Source organism: Mchenga conophoros, linkage group LG1 (assembly GCF_057382185.1).
Source record: "Mchenga conophoros isolate Kocher_MC1m ecotype Shallow Benthic linkage group LG1, M_conophoros_male_GT1.1, whole genome shotgun sequence".
Classification (NCBI taxonomy): Eukaryota; Metazoa; Chordata; class Actinopteri; order Cichliformes; family Cichlidae; genus Mchenga; species Mchenga conophoros.
This window is the reverse complement of record NC_140526.1, coordinates 4105925-4126431: the sequence shown is the minus strand read 5'-3', so window position 1 is coordinate 4126431 and position 20507 is coordinate 4105925. Positions and strand designations below refer to the sequence as shown.

Genomic DNA, 20507 nt, shown 5'->3' with positions numbered 1-20507 from the left:
ATCAGTACAATATCTTTTCTTTGTGTTACCTAACCTTAAAAAAAAATTACCAACTGCACCTTTAAGAGTTGATCCATAAAATAAATAAAAAAAGGACTCTTTGTTATATTGAGAGAAAAACTGCCATGACAGAGTCAAGTGCGAGAAGAAAGGGACTAACTCTCTCCTCCTTCACTGTGTCACGCACACAGATAGTTATTACTCACCTGTTAAGGATGTACCAGACCCCGGTGAGCGCACCAGCAAGCCAGGAGCCAGACAGAAGCCACGCTGTGAGGTACAAAGCGATCACATACACAGCTTGGAGCGAGAACACTGTGTAAATATAAAAGTACACGGGCTCCAAATATGACTGGGCCACACACACAAAAACACAGACACACACATACACAAAGGGAAGCCATTAGTTCATTAGGCAGCGCGATTGAATGCACAGAGTTGACAACAGTGACAGCGACTGACTCGGGCACTCGAGAACACTGTGGCATTTTCAGAGTTGTGTCTGATATTTCACTCCCTGACATTCTTGTCTCTCGGTGAGACAGCTGATGAAGCTTAGTCGCGGTTTCTCGGTTAATTGTTATGCCAATACAGAAACCTTTTCCTCCAGTGTGACAAGTGTAAGGGCTCCGAGTCATGTCAGCTAAAAAGACAGAAAAACAAAGGAACGCCACTGCGCCTCAAACACTTCCTCATTTGACTACGATCATTACAGTAATAATGCCAAAAGAAAATACATTTTTCAAAACACTGGAGAGTGACTTTACTTTCTCCCCCCACCCCTACACATAAAAAGGATGTGTTAATTAACAGAACAAATGACAAAAGTCCCAGACAGTCTAGCTGGTGTAGCTGAGGTCTTTAATCTTTTGTGTGTTACCAGCCGAGATGACAGGTGAGTGTTGTATTACCTGTATGGGCAACAATCTGTAGAGAACACTGAGAAAGACCTCTTGGTAGATATTCATTCGCTGCAAGAGGTTAATGGTCCTCTTGGATTCTGTCAAGTTGTCATGGATCATTTCTTTGAGCCCTGCAAACACAAAATTCACACACACAAACACACCATTTGAAAATGCCACCCGTTCTTTAATTTTTTTTTTTTTTTTTTACAAACTGATAATAATTATTGGCTTTATGACAGCCAGGGAGGAAGGGGTGTTAATGTTTCTCGAAGCTCACCTGGCTCATTTATTTAGCTCAGACTCGTGCCATTAGAGAAAAAACAGGGTCGGAAATTTGCATCGACCACTAAAAACACAGCGTGTTCTGTTTGAAGTTAAATTCCTGCATTGCTCAAAGCACACTCGGAACGCTTCAAACTTCACTTCATTTCCTGAATTTTAGCAAACTAAATGTAGTTTGTTGTTTTTCTCCCAAACAAAATCCCCTAAATGACCCAAACATCAATCTAATAAATAAAGCATGTGAAAATTTCCTGCAGTGCTTTATTGGAGATGGGTTGTGGGGCAACTTCATCCCCCATGAAATAATAAAAACGAGCTTTGAGGGGAAAAAAAGATTTTTGGTTTAAAACATTAAAAATGTAACAAATGCGCCCCGTGTACAGACGGGTGTATCCTCACCGCAGAGGCCTGGATCCTAGTCAGCCCTCATCTCACCACCAAAAAAACGGCAAAAAGCCAAAAATATAAATCTTCTTTTTAAGAGAGGTGATTTGACAACACTTAAAGTTTTTGTTATTTCTCGGATACGTTGATTTAGGTTTCTCAACCTTCTTCATTTGCATCGACATTTCTTTGGGCCTTAAATTGAGACTTAATGGCCAAGACCACGCACCTCGTCTGTGCATGAAGATGAAAAATGTGCCATTTTTGACAGAACTATTCATTATTCTGCTTATAAATTGTTACAAACTAGGACTCGAGTTTCCACTAACTCAGTAATAAAAACACAAAAGCATCATGACAAAGTGACCCGGTTTTACAAACTGCACCTTTAAGGACTGCTGGATTTCCACTGTATGTAACCGATCGATTTCCTCTGACTGAGTGTGTGGCTGATGTGGCTCATAAATACAAACCCACAGAGCGTTATCATCACCTCTGCTTTAGTGCATTTCAAGTGCTCTCGCTTTTTGGGCTCGATGGTCTGCAACTTTACTGTTTCAGTCCACTCTCACCTCCCGTCAGTGCGGTTTTCAGCAGACAAAGACAGGCAAAGTTAATGACTTGCTGTGGAACATAGACGAGCTCTTAGCAGCTTTTTACAGCCAGATATTTTTATGTGATGCTGGTGGGAACACATCAAAGAGGAAAAGAAGGTAAATATTGGACTTAGATTTGCTAAGCTGCCAAAAACATTACTCCAAATGAATGCTAATGTGGGATGCTGGATGTGTCAACGGGGAAATATTTAAAAGGACATATTACATCATTGTTTTGCACACAGCTGGTTTCTTCTCCATTAAATGGGAAAAAAAAGCCTCTGTTTTCCAGTAATTGAGGTTTAAACTATAATTTAGGTTTATTACTACTTAGCTGCCAAGGGCATCAAAAGTGGAGCGGCAAGGGGCCCTCGTCTCCCCTCACTTTATGCCCCGCTCTCACATCCTTCAAAAAGATTTAAAGTTTAGGTCTTCTTGCTCATTTTTAACCAAATCTTTTCCTTTTTCATGCTTTAGCTGGTCAGACGCGTCTCCCTAATATTTGTTTTTTGGTTTTATTATTGTGGACTCGCCACACGATTTAAAGCTACTGTACTACATTACCTCTGCACATTTTAAATTCATCTTTAGACTATGCTGGGAATGGCGAAGCTCCTCGGTTCATCCACTGACTAGAATGAGCTGTTTTTGCTCCTCCCCCGTTAAACCAACTTTCTCTTTCTACTGATTGGCTGGCTGCCTCACATGAAAAATTATAGAAGGCAAATGGGTGGGTGGGGCTTCCTGGGACAGGCAACGTAAGACTACCGTATTAGGTATATCCCCGCTCCATGACATGACATCATACATATTCAAGAGAAGAAACATAGACCTATTTATGAGGTGCAGCCAATCAGAAGAAAGCTGGTTGAACAGGAAGCGAACTAATCTGGCTTCTTTCAGACAGGAAAAAAAAAAAGTACAACATAATTAATAATTATTTATACTCTAGTGAAAGTAAAAGCTCCACTTTAACATGAAAAACTCAAAGGGAATACACCTGGAATGATCTTTCACTATATACCTGGATCACTAATACCACCACAGGAGGTCAGAATGAAAGCACAAAGTGTTGGTGATTATGTTAGGCTGTGTCTTGTTCTTTTTTCCTCTTCCAAATGAGATTGACGAAGTGGTGTTTTGTCTCTTGCCTCATCTGACTTTTAAAGCTATGCTGCTACATGTTCTAAATTGCTTTGGTGCAATGGCATTATTACAGAAGGGAATGATGGCAAGAATTACCAAAATAACACTAACATATAGAAAAGAATGACATTTTAACATTACTCTGTCACAGAAAACACTGCTGCTGGTGTTATATGAGCTGATGCGCGCACTGATAGCATTAATCCATATTGGTTACTCCATGCAGTATCATCACCATGTACTGGGTTTGACTGAAACAAAGTGTGACATGGAGCGAGGAGCGAGGGCTGACTTTCTGCTGCAGGCTGGGATGTGTCAGCCTGATTTCCGCTGTGTTCTTGATCCATGGAAAACCATAAAAACCAGCACGGTTTTGCTTATGCAAAGTGCACATTACCACCCACACGCATGACCCACTCGACTTTGTTCATTCATTTACGCCGTTTGCTGTCATGCCTTTCTTTTTCCACCTGACTCTGTGTCCTGCCTTGCTCGCTCATCTGGATTCTTTCTCCTATTTTAGCTCATTTATTCATTACATCTTTCCTTCACTTATCCCTCCTTTTCTTTCATTTCTTGCCTTTTCAATTATTGCTTCCTTTCTCACTTTCTTCCTATGCCCATCCCTATCATTTCCCACTTCTTCCATTACCTGCCGTCACTTCAGCGCTTCATCCAAAACACCAAAAACCTACAGTAGTAGGATAACGAGCTGCTGTGCTGTGACAGAAAAACAAGGGAACATAGAAAGGGACGGGAAGGGAGGTCAGCCAGTTCCTCAACTGATTAGACTACAGCTCAATTATTTGCCTTAGTGGAAAATTAGGCACATTTCCAACAAGGAATTTCACATGGTAATGGGAACAAAATAATTAGGCTAATTTCCCTCAGACCAGACTGTGCATCATGAGAAAAGTGCAGTGATTTGTTTGGTCGGGTGGAAATAATGGAGTGAAAAACAGTTTTTCCTTACAAGTATGGATAGAGAGAGCCACCTGGTGTTGGCAACCATGTACAAAGGAAGGTGCTAACAAAAGCTAGCTTCCTAAAACAAGAAGTTACAGAAAAACTGTAGGTCCCGGGTGATGCTATGCTGTAGTGACACAAGACTCGGCGGTATCGACCACGGCAGCACGGCACTGGTTACCGGCATTTCAGACAGTTTATTTCTAGACAGCTTTAAAGATAATAAAAATACATTCTTTATTTCCACAAAGTTCAGCTCTCTGGAGGACTGTGACGAAGATCTGGAGAGTTTGCAAATTTATACCGAAGAGTGTTTGGAGCGAGTTGTTATGTGGAAGCCGAACCAGCAGCGAGAGGAGCCTGAGGACTCCCCCGAAAAGACCTCTACACATTTGGCTGGACTCTAACCTGTGTGTGTTTCTGTGATATATACTCTCCCACCCACATCCACTTCAGACTGTTTAAGTGAAATCAAGATCTGGTTTACTCACAACTCTCTTAAACTTAATGGCAATAAAACAGAATTCATTTTAAGGCACCAGATCCAAACTGACTACAGTTCCAACCAGTCTTTCGTTATCCATTGATAACCCTGTCACACCCTCCCCTCAGGTTAAGAGTCTTGGTCTCATCCTCGATAGCACTCTGTCCTTCACAGCACATGTAAATAATATCACTCGGTCTACCTACTTTCATCTCCGTAATATTAACCGCCTTCGTCCCTCGCTCACTCCAAACAGTACCTCCATACTCATCAATGCTCTTGTCACATCTCGTTTAGATTACTGTAATTCTCCTCTCTGTGGTCTACCTCATAAATCCCTCCATAAATTGCAGTTAGTTCAAAACACAGCTGCTCGTATTATCTCCAGAACTAGATCCACTGAACATAGAACAGCTCTATTGGCTCCCAGTTCACCTCCGTGTCAATTTCAAGATCCTGCTTCTCACTTTCAAAGCGCTTCATAAGCTCGCTCCTCCATATCTATCCAATCTTCCACACATACTCACCCCACCGTACACTCCGCTCTTCTTCAGCTTCCCTTCTGTCTGTTCCACCTTGTGTTATTGTAAGGTGACCTTGAGGGTCTTAAAGGCGCCTATAAATAAAATGTATCATTATTATTATGACCGAGGAGCTCGGTGGAAGCTCGAGTTTACCTGCATACATCGTTCTCACTGTGTCACCTGTTGACCGCCTGCTGCTGGTTTGAACACACTGACTGGTGATAGTCACAGTTTTGTACAAAAAAGGCAAATGTGCCTCATCGTTCATCAGCTCAGAGAGCTGGGCTGCTGGGAGCTTGTGTTTCCCTTCAGAGTGACTCCAACTATTTAAAATGAATAGACTGGATTTAAGAGGAAGGAGCGAAGGACACCGAGCAGCAGATCAGGCATGATGGAAACAGGCCAAAAGTTTATTAAGGAACCAAATTGGAATAATCTGTTTCCAGCAGGCTGGATAAGTAAGTGCTGTTTATTTCAGTATGAAATTTATTTCAAAATTGATAAAATAACTCTCTCTGAATGAAATTGTCAATGGCCTGAATTCATTTATTGAATAAACTTTTTTTCTTTTTATTTAAAACAAACTTACATAGCAATGGAAACACTTGTATATTCCTCATTTCTCTGTCTGTATTATTGTAGAGTCCACCTTACAACATAAAGCACCTTGAGGCAACTGTTGTTGTGATTTGGCAAATAAGAGAAGGAGATATTAATAAGTGAGGAGATGGGACTGAACGGGGTGTGATAATGAGGGAAAAGTGAAGGGAGGAAGACAGAGCGATGGAGGGAGTGAGGTAGATGAGAATTGGTGGAGGGAGTAATAGAAGACAAGAAGAAAGGGAATTACTTCAGGGAGGGATTCAGGGAACAAAATATGGAACAAGAGGAGATACTTTGCAGGTCTTATGTGTGAGACTTGCAGTAGTTAAAAAAACACTACTTCAGATATCAATTTATAATCATTTTAGAGATTTTAAAGTTGTTTTATGCTACCTGCTCCACGCTGTCTATTTATCATCATCATCAGGAGCATCCCTTTGCATCATGGATGTGCAGCCGAGGCAGCAATCTGCAGTTAATGCTGACGTTTTTATGCTTGAATGATTCTCAGGTAATTGGTAAATGGCTAAATAGATTAAAAAATACCGGCGGCCACCAGCGCTGCCCCTCCGCCTCCAAGTAGATACACGTATGGTGTCCATTTAAAAATTCCACGTCAGCATGTACTCAAGTTACTGCAATCGCAAGATTCAGAAAACATGACCTCTGACCTTGAGGTCACCGGGATTCAAACCTGACTGTGATTGTTTTTTGTAGATGAACCAATGGTATTCCCCCCCCCCCCACACACACCACTTTTCGATTAACACCTGGACACTACAGCTTCTTGTAACATCCACTTCAGCTTTTCTTTCCACACACTATTTTGTTGGAGTGGAAAGATCTTGGATCATTTTGACCCTCTAAGTTGTGTTTGTGAAGAAATGACAACTGTCATGAATACAAACCTGCGATCACAGTGCATACCTTCTTGTATTGATGGGGCGTGCAGCATTTGTTTATAGTAGGAGTAGTATAGTCCACACTCTGTCCGAAAGGAGATCTCCCTCTCCACTTCCTGAAAATAAAAAGAAGGATTTTAGTTTCATGAAAGCAAAGACTTCTGTTCTCTGTAATATGGAAAACATATCCTGGCAAGACATGACAGAAACATGGAGGATAAAGGCAAAGCAGCTAATACACTCATAATCCTCTCCAGTAATAATCAGACAGGTAACACAGTGTGTGAGTGCGTGCTTGGAGGATGTCTTCCCAAGAGACCTCCTGCTCGTCATGCGTGATTACTGCTCCTCGGGGGGGTAAGAGGAGAGAGCAAACGGCGAACAACCAGCTGTGGAATATTAAGCCAATCATTAATCTATCATATTTAGTCTGCAAATTGTTTTTGCAACTGTGCTTGACAAAAAGAAAAGCTTTGATTTTAGCTACTCATTTCTTCTAAAACTCACTGAAAGTCTGTCAAATTGTTTCTCCAGATTTACTGCAGCCAAATCCGGTCCGAGCAATCTCCAAATCCTCCGCTTGTTAAAAACCAAAGCATGTTTCCGAGTATTGCTGCAAAGCATTTTATCTGATATTTTTCCAGTAACAACTTCCAGTAATAACTAAAACCTCACAAAAAGACTATAAAATTAGAAATGTATATAACATCTGTCCATTAAAACCAATTCATCAATAGAAAGGATTTTCCAATAACAACGTTCAATTTCTAACATTCATACAAACTTGTACATAAAATGTTCTGTATTCTGAACATATTTCACGCATTTCAGAGGAGAAAGATCCTAATTTAAACAGCCTGGCTCATTCTGCGGTCCTTATATCTGACAAATCATCATAACCAGTCTGTGGAAACCTGAGAGCAGTTATTTGTTCTGTAGCCATCAGGGAGCAACAGGACAGGGGATCCCAATCAGATCGCCCACCGAGGCAGGTGTTCCCACCAGTTAATTAATGTCATTTACTTGGTTGAAACCATTAGCTGATTAACAGAGTGTAAATCAGCATGGGTCTGCCTCCTGAGCAGAAAACCACTGGTTCATGCACATATGATCAGCTGCAAAAAATTTAATCCGCATTTGGACGAGCCTCTGGAAGAAAAGACGGGACAGATTCTACGAGCACAGGGACGGCCCGGAGCGCAAGAACGATGAGGAGGGCAGCGAGCGTTTTTAACCTCGGGACTCTCTGCAGCCACAGGCGCTCGGTTATTGTGTTCTTGTTGCTCCGTCAGAAAAACAAGACTACATCTGGAAAAACTATCAAAGTTACTGACATCATACAAAAACATGGCAGATTACAATAAATATTTTGATCATGGTAAGAGCGTTTTGATTAACAAAGGGAAAGCACGTTTCGCAACTGACCGTTAATATGGAGCGAGGTACAAGGTCAAAACATTTAGCTGCTCCACGTGTGAACTGATCCCGATAAGTCACAGACGTATCAGCTACGAGCCTCAAAAGGAGGTCAAGTATATTACTGGCACCATCTATGAAGAAGCTGTTTCAACACTATCTGCAAATGAGTTCACCGCATCATCTTTGTATGATTTAGAAGCAAATAAACACCCCAAAATTGAAAGAATGAGTTCACAGCTCAAGAAATGGGAACATCCAGGAAGCACTTGGAGTCACAGATTTGACCTTTTGCAGGGAGATGGATGGCATCTACATCCTGTGTTTAAATGAAAGCTAACAGACCGTCTGAGAAGTTGATGGAGTGGCAGCACGTCGAGAGAGCGAGCCTCCCAGGACTCATCCATACACTGAATGGATGCACGGCATTTCCACAAATACATGTGGATTAATAGACATGTATATAGAAATGGTGTTGTTGCCACTGGAGGCAACAACACAAACATAATGTTAAAAGTTGACAAATAGACACCTTCATAAAAACTTCCTACACATGAAGAGAAAAATTAGCTATAGAGATCCAACATTTTCGTACCAGGGTCTGCATGTGACCTTCTGTGAAGTCAGACGTTTTAACATCGGCGTCTACAGAGACTGACTCGAGTTTGGAGACGGCCTCTAGTGGCCATTCCAGGAACTGCACTGATTTGGCATTGAGTTGCATCTTGGTTGAAGAGATATTTCTTGGTGTTTAAGATCATTTCTAACATTTCTGAATTATGCAGCACTTTTCCAACTGAGCAGGCGAAACTTTATCTCTAACTTCAGAAAAGAAAAAAACAACAGACAGAAAAAAATAAATCTATGCCACTTCAACTATAAAGGAGTTTGTTCATTTTGTAGATAATAACAGCATCAGATGCCTGTTGCTTGCTGGATCTTTGTACCGTGATCTCACTGTTATTGGGGCCACTCTGTAACGACCTAACAACACAGAAGGGGCGGGAGCTCTGACTGTGGTTGCAGATTGGACTACGGTGTGCTGTGATGGTTTTCATTAGCACCGTGCTGCAGACTGAACCCAGGAAGCAGACTGAACCTGCCCCCAAGGCGGTCACATCGAAGCAGAGCTCGTTTGTAATGTGTTTGGTTTATCAATCGCTCAAATTGAAACACTTTCTATAAACACGTAATAACTCCTACCGTGAGCTGCGAGAACCACAGCAGATTCTCATGTAAGCCGTTCACACACCAAGCCTGAGTCAGTGCCAGCAGCACAGCCGCTAACAGCCCTGCTGCCATGAAAACGCACTGTTGCCAAGGCCGCAGGGGTGAAACGCCTGAACCGGAATGGGAACGTGAACCGGATCGCCCAAGCAGAGAAACCCCTCCTTCACCCCCCTCCTGCGTTCCCAACAGAGCGTTATGGTTACATCTGCCTTCAGACGGCGCATCTTGTGAAAGGCCATGTTTTGGCTTCACCCTCTTACGGAGCTCCATTGCCTGGGAACGCAGAGATTATCAATAAATTCTTGGATCCTTTGATGAGCTGAATCCAGGTAGATAAACAGGACGCTCCCGGGTTAAGGTACAGAACTGATCCAAATCCATTACGGAAAAAAATGTAAATGTGGTGTGTTTTTCTCTTCTTGAAGTCAATCCAAATAAATTCGCTTTTTAATCGCTTCAAGTTCCCTGCCAAAGGAAATATGCAAAAGCTTCCTCTGAGGGATGAGCAGCTACTTTCCTTCCCAATCCTCCTTTTGAGTTTTGCCCAAGGCAAAACAAGCCTTGGCTTTCCACCAAGAACTCTGATGAGATGGCTAATCCTCAATTTAAATTAAGGTCAAAGAGAATAGGCCTAGTTAACAAGTTCACACATTGCTCATTACGCTGGAAGCCAGTACACTTCTCAGAAGGCACCGATCCTCTTCTCTCTGTGTGTCTGTGTTACCATTTCCTCCTTATGGGTCTTTGAATAACTCCCATCTCTGTTATGTGATGCACGAAAAATCCAAGCCAGGGTCCATCCAGCATTTCCTCTGCTCTATGTCTGCCAAAGCCTAAATACGAAGTGGCCTCTGCCTCCATCGAACGCAGCCGGCAACTTCAGAACAAAAAGCAAAGAGAAAGACTAAACCCTGCGAACAACAGGACAGGCTGTGGATAACTGCAGCAGCCAGAGGGAGGGAGGGAGAAGCGAGTTGACTACTGGTGACCCCTCGTCTATAAAAGCACACGTGCTTACAGGAAAAGAATAAGGAGAATAAGTGGGGGTGGGGAAACATGGGAACATCGTTCGGAAAATGCAGGGAACAGTTGTCGGAAGGTTTGTGGATCTGTGCGTGCGTCTGAAATAAACCCAGGCGCTGCGGCCGGCACGGATGTGACCTCACACCTGATGAATTCAAGAGGCCAGATTAAGCCAGCTGTCTCGCTACATAAGAGGACAAGAGATAATAAGCACTGTAAGGGTATGAGCGTGAACGAGAGAGAAAAAATCCTCCAGACCCTTTCACCTCAGGCTAACTCTGATAATACATTCCCTCAACAGCATGCTGGGTGAGGAAACCACATATGAGATTATTAAAAGCAGTTCCCTTTCTGTGAAGCTTCTCCACAGGCCGCCGTGCTCCGATACCATCGGTCACGTAGGGTCAGGTCGGGTCAGGCAGCAGCACTGATCAGGCGGGACTCCCAAATCCACAAATTACTTTCCAGCATGTTTCACAGTTCTTTCCAGCCTACTTGACCTGAAGACACTTCAGACAACGTGTGTGTGCGCGTGTGTGTGCATGAAACAGTAAATGGGAGAATAAAAGTGAGAGAGATGGGGGGGGGTCTCTGAAGGCAGGAAATTAAATATATCCATCCAGACGGCCCAGAGAGCAACAGGAAGCAGTTCAGGGTAAAACCAGGTGCACAAAACACAATTTTCTGTGCCTTGGAAACTTCTTTTGGATAATTCAGCATGTTCTTCTGTCCGCACAGCTAAATTTAAACATTTGAATTTGAAAGTCATTTCCCTCTGTTTGGGTCTCCACACAAACTGAGCTGGTAGTTTTTGTGGTTTTCTTTCATTTCACAACCACAATCAGGGTTCAACAAAACTAGTAGTAATGATTAAAAAGAACAAACGCTGGCTGATGGATCTTAGTTTTCATTTCTTTGCCATAATCTTTACATTTGGCAGATTTCTTTTAGCAGCAATACCTGCAGCACAGTGAGTGTTTAGTCCACTTCACTTAAATGAAAGCCTTAGTTCCTAATTATCTTTCTGATAGAAGCAAAAATAAATCTACTAATTTTACTGGTATACATTAACATTAAAAGGCCAATCCTGCTGCATAACATGCAGTGCAATAGTGAGAAGACTACATGACTCCATGAATATACGTGTGACAGTACACAGATATACAAAACACAATCAGCAAAGAGACATGTGATGCATAACGCCGTAAGGTCATAGGCTACCATCACTACCTGCAGCCTGAGACAGGTGAGTCTGAGTCTGTCAAACTTTGTCACAACATCTTCCTGATCAGCCTACCGACAGAGGAACAGACTATGGGAGGGACTGAGCGAGGACACTACTAAATTTCATTCCCTGAGACAGATTAAAAAATTTAAACAAATCAAAAAAATATATCTGAACAAGTCACCCAACTAAAAAGCTCTGGAGATGAAAATTAAAGCCAAAGCAAAAGTTTTTAGAACAAACAAACAAACAAAAAACAAAAAAAAACTGCCGTTCCCCTGATGGCCACCTGAGGTTGGCTCCTACAGCGAGTCCATCCTCATGCACTCTCATTTTAAAATATCCAACTTTAGAGGATTGAAAGGTATATCTGCAGCATGGGACCAAAACAGTTTTGGACATAGTTGACAGCTTCCTGTGATTTTCAACTGGACAAGGTAGTTAGGGGCGTGGCCACATTGATTTATAGCACAGGAAGCTGTAACTGATCAGCGTCGACTAGGCCTCATTCACTAATTCTCGTGATTGAACCAGAACTCTTCACTGTGTTTCAGCTATTGGTATTTTTTAGCATGTTTGCTAATATATTTTTGATGAGATTCTAGTATTTTATTTATCAGTTAATTCATCCTTTAACTAATTCGCCAGTATGTGTGTGTGCACATTCCATCAGTTTAGGAACGTAGCCTGCAACAGCCCTAAACACCATAAACTGATACATCCATCCATATTAGCTGTTCTCATGAGCTCAGTGAATTCCAGGGTGGTGATAGGCCACCTGTGCAACAAGTCCAGGTTAGGGCTGAACGATTATGGAAAATAATCTAATTGCGATTTTTTGCCCCAATATTGCGATTGCGATGCGATATGCGATTATTTTTTAAGGTATTTGTCTTCTGTATTATTAAACAAAGACAAGCAATACATCATATAGTATGGCCAATACTATATTACATTAATTTTAAACTGTTCTTTCCTGGAAGACAGACCTCTGTTATGATGACATGAGGTGATGCATGAATTGATGACTGACATTGTTATTTAACTTCTTCAATCACAACAGTATATTTGAACATACACAATAGTTTATTTTTAGCTTACAAACATCTGAGCATAAAGTGCTGACAAGGAACCCTGGTGTAAACATTAAAATGAAAGTCAGTACAATGTGCAGATTGCAGAAATATACATAAACAAAATCAGTGGCTTTACCACACTCAGTTTTTCGACATCTGTGAACTACTAGACAGTCATTAAATTAAAAAATAATATTAAATAAATAAAACTAATAAATAAAAAATACACACATCTTACTGATCTCTGCAGTCAGTAACATTACACATAAAGTGCAAACATAATAGCAATTGTATAAACACACACACAAACACGCCTTTAAAATTTAAAGGCGTGAAATTGGACGGTCTAGTTCTGATTAGCGTCACCGCTGTCTCGGTGGAGTTTAATAAACTCGGCCGTCTGCTTCTTGCTATCTAAAATATAACCAGACACTGGTGTAAATTCTCGACTGTCTCATACTTCTGTTTAATAAGTTTTCTGTTTGACGTTTAGTCAGCTGTGTAAAAACCAAGGAGGAACCCACCCGGGGGATTAATAAAGTTTTATTTTATCTAATCTAATAATTTTAATCTCAGCCAAACCGATTTACTCACGAACAAACAAAACACTGAAAAAAGCCCAACAATAACATTTTTAGGTTGTCTAAGTGACTTATATATCACGTTTAACCCGAGCAGCGAAACTCCGTGGTGATCTGAAAATGATGTGCCGGGAGTTGTGCCGTTCTCGGCCGCATCAGTAACCCTCGAGCTCCCGGCTAGCTGTCGAGCTGGTGGGTAGCAGACGCCTCTGAAAACGTCGAAGCACTTTTGCAAATATGGGATATCTTGATAAACCGAGCAGATATTTGATGTTTACACAACTACTTTCTCGCCTGAAAATATGTTAAAAGTTTATTTTGTGACCCAGAAAGATTAGTATGAGTAATTTTAAAACTTAGTAGCGGCCGCCATTGCTGGAAACTGGAGTTTGGCTGGGCCGCGCTATGAATTCTGGGATATGGTAGTAATTTGGACAGCCTTCGGCGCGTCGCTGTGACGTAATCGGTCTACAAATGCGGCCTCAGGAGGATGCAGCCCATGAATTGTATAATATAATCGCAGTATAATCGCAGCCTTTGCGGTTAGAAAATTGCACTTGATCATGTCGCGATATTATCGCAAATGCGATATATCGTTCAGCCCTAGTCCAGGTATGAAATTCCTCGCCACTAAATGCTCCGCAATCAACTGTTAGTGGCCACGAAGGCAATGTAAACTCACAGCGCAGGGTCAGGGGATGCTGAGGCACATAGTGCGCAGAGGTCACCAACTTTCTGCACAGTCAGTCGCTGCAGACCTCCGAACGCCATGTGGCTCAAGAGCAGTGCATAGAGAGCTTCATGGAATGGGTTTCCATGGCCAAACACCTGCATACATCAGCAAGCACAATGCAAAGCATCAGGCGCAGTGGTGCAGAGCTGGGAATGCAGCAAAGGGTGGTCCAACATCACATAAACCCCTATGGAGTAAGAATGGGATGTCACTCAGCCTGATATATACGTGTGAAGGCAGATGAGCGAATCATTTTGGTAATATAGTGTATAAAGTACACCCGCTATCTTCACCGCATGTCTGTGGCAACTTTGTGAGATAGTTTTGCTGAAATAAAACGAGACACAAGCCTGTCTGTCTTCTGCGGTTCTTTGTTAAAGGTAATCACAGCATTTTCTTTCTCTAGAAATATATGCGTCATCGCAGCTCATCTGCCTGACATCCAACTCTTTCACGGCAGTAATAAACTAATCATGCTTCACTTCACCCCTAGCATTAGATGTATAGGAACTATTACTGTAGCTTAAAGTAAGCTACATCTGGGCACCAGTTTAGCTCGCAGGTGACCACATGCCGCAGGGCTAAATGCAGCAGCGCAGGTTCAACTCCAACCCAAGGGCCTTTGCTGTTGCTCTCTCCCCATTTTTTCTATCTAATGTTCAATTTATTACATAATAAAGGCCAAAAATTAACTAATATATGGTGAAGCTTACCATCTCCTCTATCATCTATTGATACTTTGTAGGTGTTACTTTCTCTGAGTGATTGCTGGATAACGTTTTAAGCTATATCTATAATTTTGTCAGATGTCCGTTATAAAATCTGCATCGCTCAGACTGAGTTAGTTGAAAATGGCATTCACACCTGTGTGTCCAGTGTGGACAGATCTGTTAATGCTGGCTGTGAACACTGCCCGAGGGCATTTTTATACAAAAAAGAACACCAGAGATGAAAAGTGTTTATACCAGCGAGTCAAAAGCCAGCAGTCCTATTGAATGGAGATATTTAATATCATACATCATCATAAATACGAGGCCAACAGAATATCATTGATGGTCTCCTCCAAAAAAAGGCCTAAGTTGTTCAAAGTTTGTTGCAGAGACAGTGTGAAGAGCAGAGCTTGAAAGAAAATATCCAGGGTAGGTTTTCACCTCCACACAAGCGAGAGATGATTGTGAATGTTAGGCTGTTGGTTTCAGAAAGTTAGAGAAACTGTTGGACATCAGCAGCAGAGACTGCTTATGCATTTTCATGTTCCCAGACAGTCTCCCTAAAAAACACTGAATGTTTTAATGCTGAGCCACAGCCACGTTTTTAATGTAACCGAGCAGATTCGGTCTGCTCTGTGCGAACATAGACTCAGGCGTAGGCTTTGATTGCATTAACAGAAGGAAACAGTTCACATATGCATGCAGTGTGCGATGATGTCAGCCAGGAGCCCACTTATTTGTGGGAACATTTCAGGGAGATGTTCTCCAGGCCTGTAAAGTGGCCTGCATTTATTATGAATGAACACATCTGTCTGCTCCCCTTCACACACACAAACAGAAAAAAAAGTCCGCGCTGGACCGCAAACTGTGTCCACACGGATTCCGATCAATTAACTCAAAGTGCCGCTTTGTGTCCCTGTGACAGAAGCCCACAAATTACCGTGAGCACGGCGGAGCTATACGCGGGCAAGATGCATTTCACATTTTCATGAGAAACAGAATAAGCACCTGGCTGGCCATGCAGGCAACCAACAGAGGAAGTAAACTGATGACGCAGTCTCGTCTGTTCTACACAAAGAGATGAGTCGTCCTGTGATTGGGATAGAGCTTCAGAACCAGACGTGTCTCTGGTGTCAGGTTATGATTCAGTAGTCCCTGTGGGAAGCTCCCACTCTAAAGAGATTTACAGAAAACCAAACGGTGCTTTATCTTCAGCCTTCTCTTAATAACTTCCACATGCACATAACAGTCGGCTTTCATGCAAACCAACCTGCAACTTTAGTCAAAGGAAGGCAATAAATTCATGAACCAAACATTTATCTCCAATTTGTTTTCATGGGTAAGTATAAAGATATTTCTAACAATGTTTCAAAAGTCCACATTACTCTTTGCATTTTTGTCTTTAATGCTTAGTTATGAATAAAATGCATTTGGACATTTTTGTAGTTTACAAGTAGCATCATGACAGAGTTGAATGTGGGAACCTTTATTATTGACAGTTTTACACTGAGGGGACTCTGAACACTGAAGTCTGTCAGACACAGACAGCTGGAGGCACCGTGGACAATTACTGGTTTCCATTATACTTCTTTGAAGTCCACCTGAGAGGCACATGTGTACGTGATACAGTGCTTAACAAATTTATTAGACCACCACCCAATGTAAGGTCTGTGCCACAGCTGCCCTAAATTACCAGTACCGGTAACTGGGTCATTCCATCTCAAAACAACACGGGCCTTAAACCTCCAACTGTTATGGTCCAAAGACTGGACATTTATAATGACTGCTTCAAAATGTTGGCTTCATGTATCAAATAATTTGCAAGATTTTTTTTTAATAGGTTTTTGACCCACTTTAAGGTCTTCAACATCTGGCAATATCTCAAAAACTCAAAAAATAAAGCCCCCCTCCTCGAGTTTGGTTCTGTCTGAGGTTTCTTCCTGTTAAAAGGGAGTTTTTCCTTCCCACTTTCACCAAGTAATGCTCTGTCTGAATGTTGTCCCGTATTGAGCCTCTGTATTAAGGTCTTTAACCTTGAGTATAAAGGACCTTGAAGGGACTGCTGTTGTCCCGTCACTGTCCCGAATCTGATAGTGAAATTTAGATCACCTGGACTACAGCGAGCTCGCCCTGTGATCGCTGAATCAATTCATTCTTGAGTCCAGATGCCAGATTTGCAGAGATTTCATCAGCGTGTTCAACATATTTTACCTTCATTTGTTTTTCTCCTCTGCTATGTCAAAAATGTATAATTACACACATAATGGCCTCGTTAATGTCCCCAATTACTGCAATAATAGAATTTCCTACAAGTATCCTGTAGCTAACCACAAGCAGATGCTAACGTTACACCACATTCTACAATGTAGAATACTCTTTTTTTCCTATTTGCTATTTTTCAGTAATGAACACTCAAAGGTTACTTAGAAACAATGAGTTTGTTAGAAGAAACAATGTCTCAGATTGTGGTTTTGACTTACATAGCTGCGCATCTGGTAGTTCAACTTTCCATCCCTCCCTGTGATAAACAACTTCAGAGCAATTTTCACGCAAAATATTAACCTGCAGTGTTTTCACTTCATATGTAAAAGTAGATTACAAAACCACAAAACACACCACTCCAAAAAAATATAATGTTCTTGCGTCAGTTGCTGCAGGAAAACAAATGATTCATACTGCATCACTTAATGATGCAAAGACAATTTATGGCAGCAGCATTGATTCACACTTTGCCCCAGTTTTAGTACTAATGCAGACATCTTTTCTGCCATGTCACCCAGTTTGAAATCTGCTATGTAGATCTCAGCCAGAACCAGAGTGCTGCTGACGCTCTAAAGGGGGGCAATTATAAATGACATCACATTTGGCAGAGCACAATGTTCTGTTGCTGTACAACAATGAACAAACCCTGAAAGGCCTGAAACAACCGCGATGATTCAGGATCTCATGTGGTTCACATAACAGCCCTGAAAATTCATCCCATGAAGCGTGTGGAAAAGCAATCATCACGTTTTAGGATGAAGTGTTTATGACGTGTTTGAAGACCATTTTAGGAAGAAAACTGGACGAGGGGATGTCCCTGGCACTGATGTCGAAGCTACGTTAGATAAGCGCAAAGCGCGTGTGGAAATTTTTAGCTTAACGGTCACACCGTGTGACACTTTTCCATCAGTTAATATCCACATCTGTGATGTGGTTAATGAATCGTGCACATGGATGTCAAATCCTCAGATAACTTTGTTAGACAAGTGCCAAATACATCAATCCAGGCAGCTTTACTGCTTTTTAACAAGAGCTTTATAAAATTTAAACAGCGCCACGCATTTCCAACTTTTCCAGCTCCCACTGACACAAACTCACTGGCAGTACTTTAAGATAAGCTGTCACTAAGACATACAGCCACCGAGAGGCTAATTCTTATTGAGACATCTACAATTCCCTATCTCTAAAAAAGTTCGGACATTGTAGAAAACTTAGATGAAAACATAAAGAGGTGATCTGCAAAGCCTTTAAATTCCCACGCTCGACTTGAATCTGATTCCAGCAGCACATTTCAAAGAAGCAGTGTTTACCACAGGGTTGCATCACCTCTTATTTTTAAAACTCTCGGTAAGTGTCTGGGAACTCAAACCAGAGGCTGAAAGTGAACTTCTTTCCTGCAGTTGCTAATAAACAGTATAAAAGATGGATGTAGTTTCCAGATATGCCAAGCAGCAAGGTCTAAACCCATATTTTCTTTTCAATGACCAGCAGGGGGCGACGATTGTAGCTGCAAAAAACAAATCTATGAGACAGGGTCCCTCAGTCCCCTCCTGCTGGGACCTCAGTAAACATTTCCCTGATTACTTTCTGCATAATGCATAAAACAGGAAGTCTATTCTATAAATCACAGTCATTCTTTAGAAAGGATTTGCTCTTTCATTAATGGCTTGTTTCTTCTTTCCACTTCCACAGTGTCGGGTCTGTGACCGTAAACAGTCTTTACCTTTATGTTGGAAAACCACAGGTCGTTCTCGTGTAGCGTCGCCACGTAGATGCAGCAAAGCAGGCCAAGACCAACAGAGACAGACCAACCAACTGAAGTCCAGATTATAGCTCCCCATGACCAATCACCTGCAAGAACATTAGCATGTTAGTTTTCACTGTAGGGTAAAATTTAACGTGAAACAGTAACACTTTTCTTTTTTTACTGATGGCTGGATTTCATTTAGCTGCTTCGGCTTCAGGGTCATGTTGCTGTGCATGTTGGCAGATTCAGCTGCGTACAACATTCTCAGAGAGTGTACACCTGCTCCAGACACTTCACCGGGAAAGGCGAGAGGTTCAGTATTCTAAAATATGTCGAAAACAGCACACATTTTCAGACAGTCTCTTCTAAAAAGGCACTTGTGGCGTTCTAGTCGGACACCCGCGTGTAAAATGACAAAAATGATTCGAGTATGAAAAAAAAGAAGAAGCTTCAGCCCCTTTGCCACCTCTGCACAGCTGGCCACCCACTGTGTGAAGTGGGTGTGAATGCTAGATTGTTGGTTTCAGAGTTATAGAAACAGCTCTCTCTAATGTGACTCCAGAAAGGTGTGCAGGGAGTTGTTTCCTGTTTGACCCTCCAACATGCACTTCATAACTGCAGCTTACTGGGAAACTTGACTAGAACAGAGCTACTTTCAGTCTTTTAAAGGTTTTAATAACACCCACTGTGACGAGTGAAAATATGTGCTGTGTGTTCCTCGTGCAGTTTCTGCAGAAACTGACTTTTTGCACAACATTGTAAATGTTTTGAATTGTCATAAAAGTGCACATCGTGATGCACGTAAGTGCGACACCCGCTAGTTTTCATTCAGTGGACACTTGTGAAATGAAGGTTACAAATATAATATGACACCAGAGTCAATCATTTAAATGTTGAAATGAAGAAAAAAAGCTTATCAAGCTTCAGTCTCCTTTAGGGATGAGACACAAGAAAACATGACTGTGCATGCATAAATACAACAAAGGTGTACGATTGTAGGCTTGAACCCGCAGAGTGATTTATGAAGGCGTCAATAAAAATCACACTGAGCAGACCTGCAGTGGGTCAAAGTCGAGGCCAGATATTGACCACCATCTCCCAGGAGATGGCTCTGACCCAAAAAAAACCCTGCAGCAAAGTGCTTGGTTTCCAGCCAGTCTCCGCCCCCTTCTAATCGCCCATCGCCACCTAATCTGCACAGGTACTGGTACTCAATCAAGAACTTGCATTTGAGAACCGGCCCACATGAGAAGCTAACATTTTGGGTGGCTTCAAAGTGTCCTTGAGCAAGACACTGAACGTCAAATTGCCTCCACTGATGTGTGAGTGTGTGTGAGAGGGGTAACAAATAAATCACAATAAAGTCCTGTGTGAATGTGCACTGCAGGCTAAGTGTGAGCAGAAAAGAGTGATCTAACCATCAGCCCAGGCATTCATGTGTTGTTTACGTGCAAATTTGATGGCCGCAGCTGCAAATAATGATTTCAGCGTTTTTCATTTGACACAAAAGCATCGCACACATAACAATGTCTCTTCTTTGAATGCAGAAATGCACAAAAGGTGTAAGATATCAGGCTTTAACCAGCAGAGCAATTTATGAAAACATCAGTAAAGCCACACTGAGAACACCTGTAGCAGGTTAAAGTCAGGGTCAGATCCTGAACACTATCCCTGGAGCTCGAGCTGGCTTTGGCTCAAAAAGCCCGCAGCAG

At 41.9% G+C, this 20507-nt stretch overlaps 1 protein-coding gene across 2 annotated transcripts in view; it reads right to left on the bottom strand.

Annotated features, from left to right (window-relative positions):
• Positions 1-20507, bottom strand: part of dpy19l3 (dpy-19 like C-mannosyltransferase 3) — a 75594-nt gene that overhangs the window by 53555 nt on the left and 1532 nt on the right. The window contains exons 3-6 of one of the 2 annotated variants that reach the window (XM_085288060.1): positions 18772-18899; positions 6818-6908; positions 912-1033; positions 207-352 (exon numbers count right to left, since the gene is read on the bottom strand). In XM_085288060.1, the coding sequence (XP_085144186.1) occupies positions 207-352; positions 912-1033; positions 6818-6908; positions 18772-18899 (487 nt within the window). Of the gene's footprint in view, positions 1-206; positions 353-911; positions 1034-6817; positions 6909-9411; positions 10351-18771; positions 18900-20507 lie in introns of those variants that run through there. The other variant, XM_085287996.1, reaches the window with a different exon arrangement.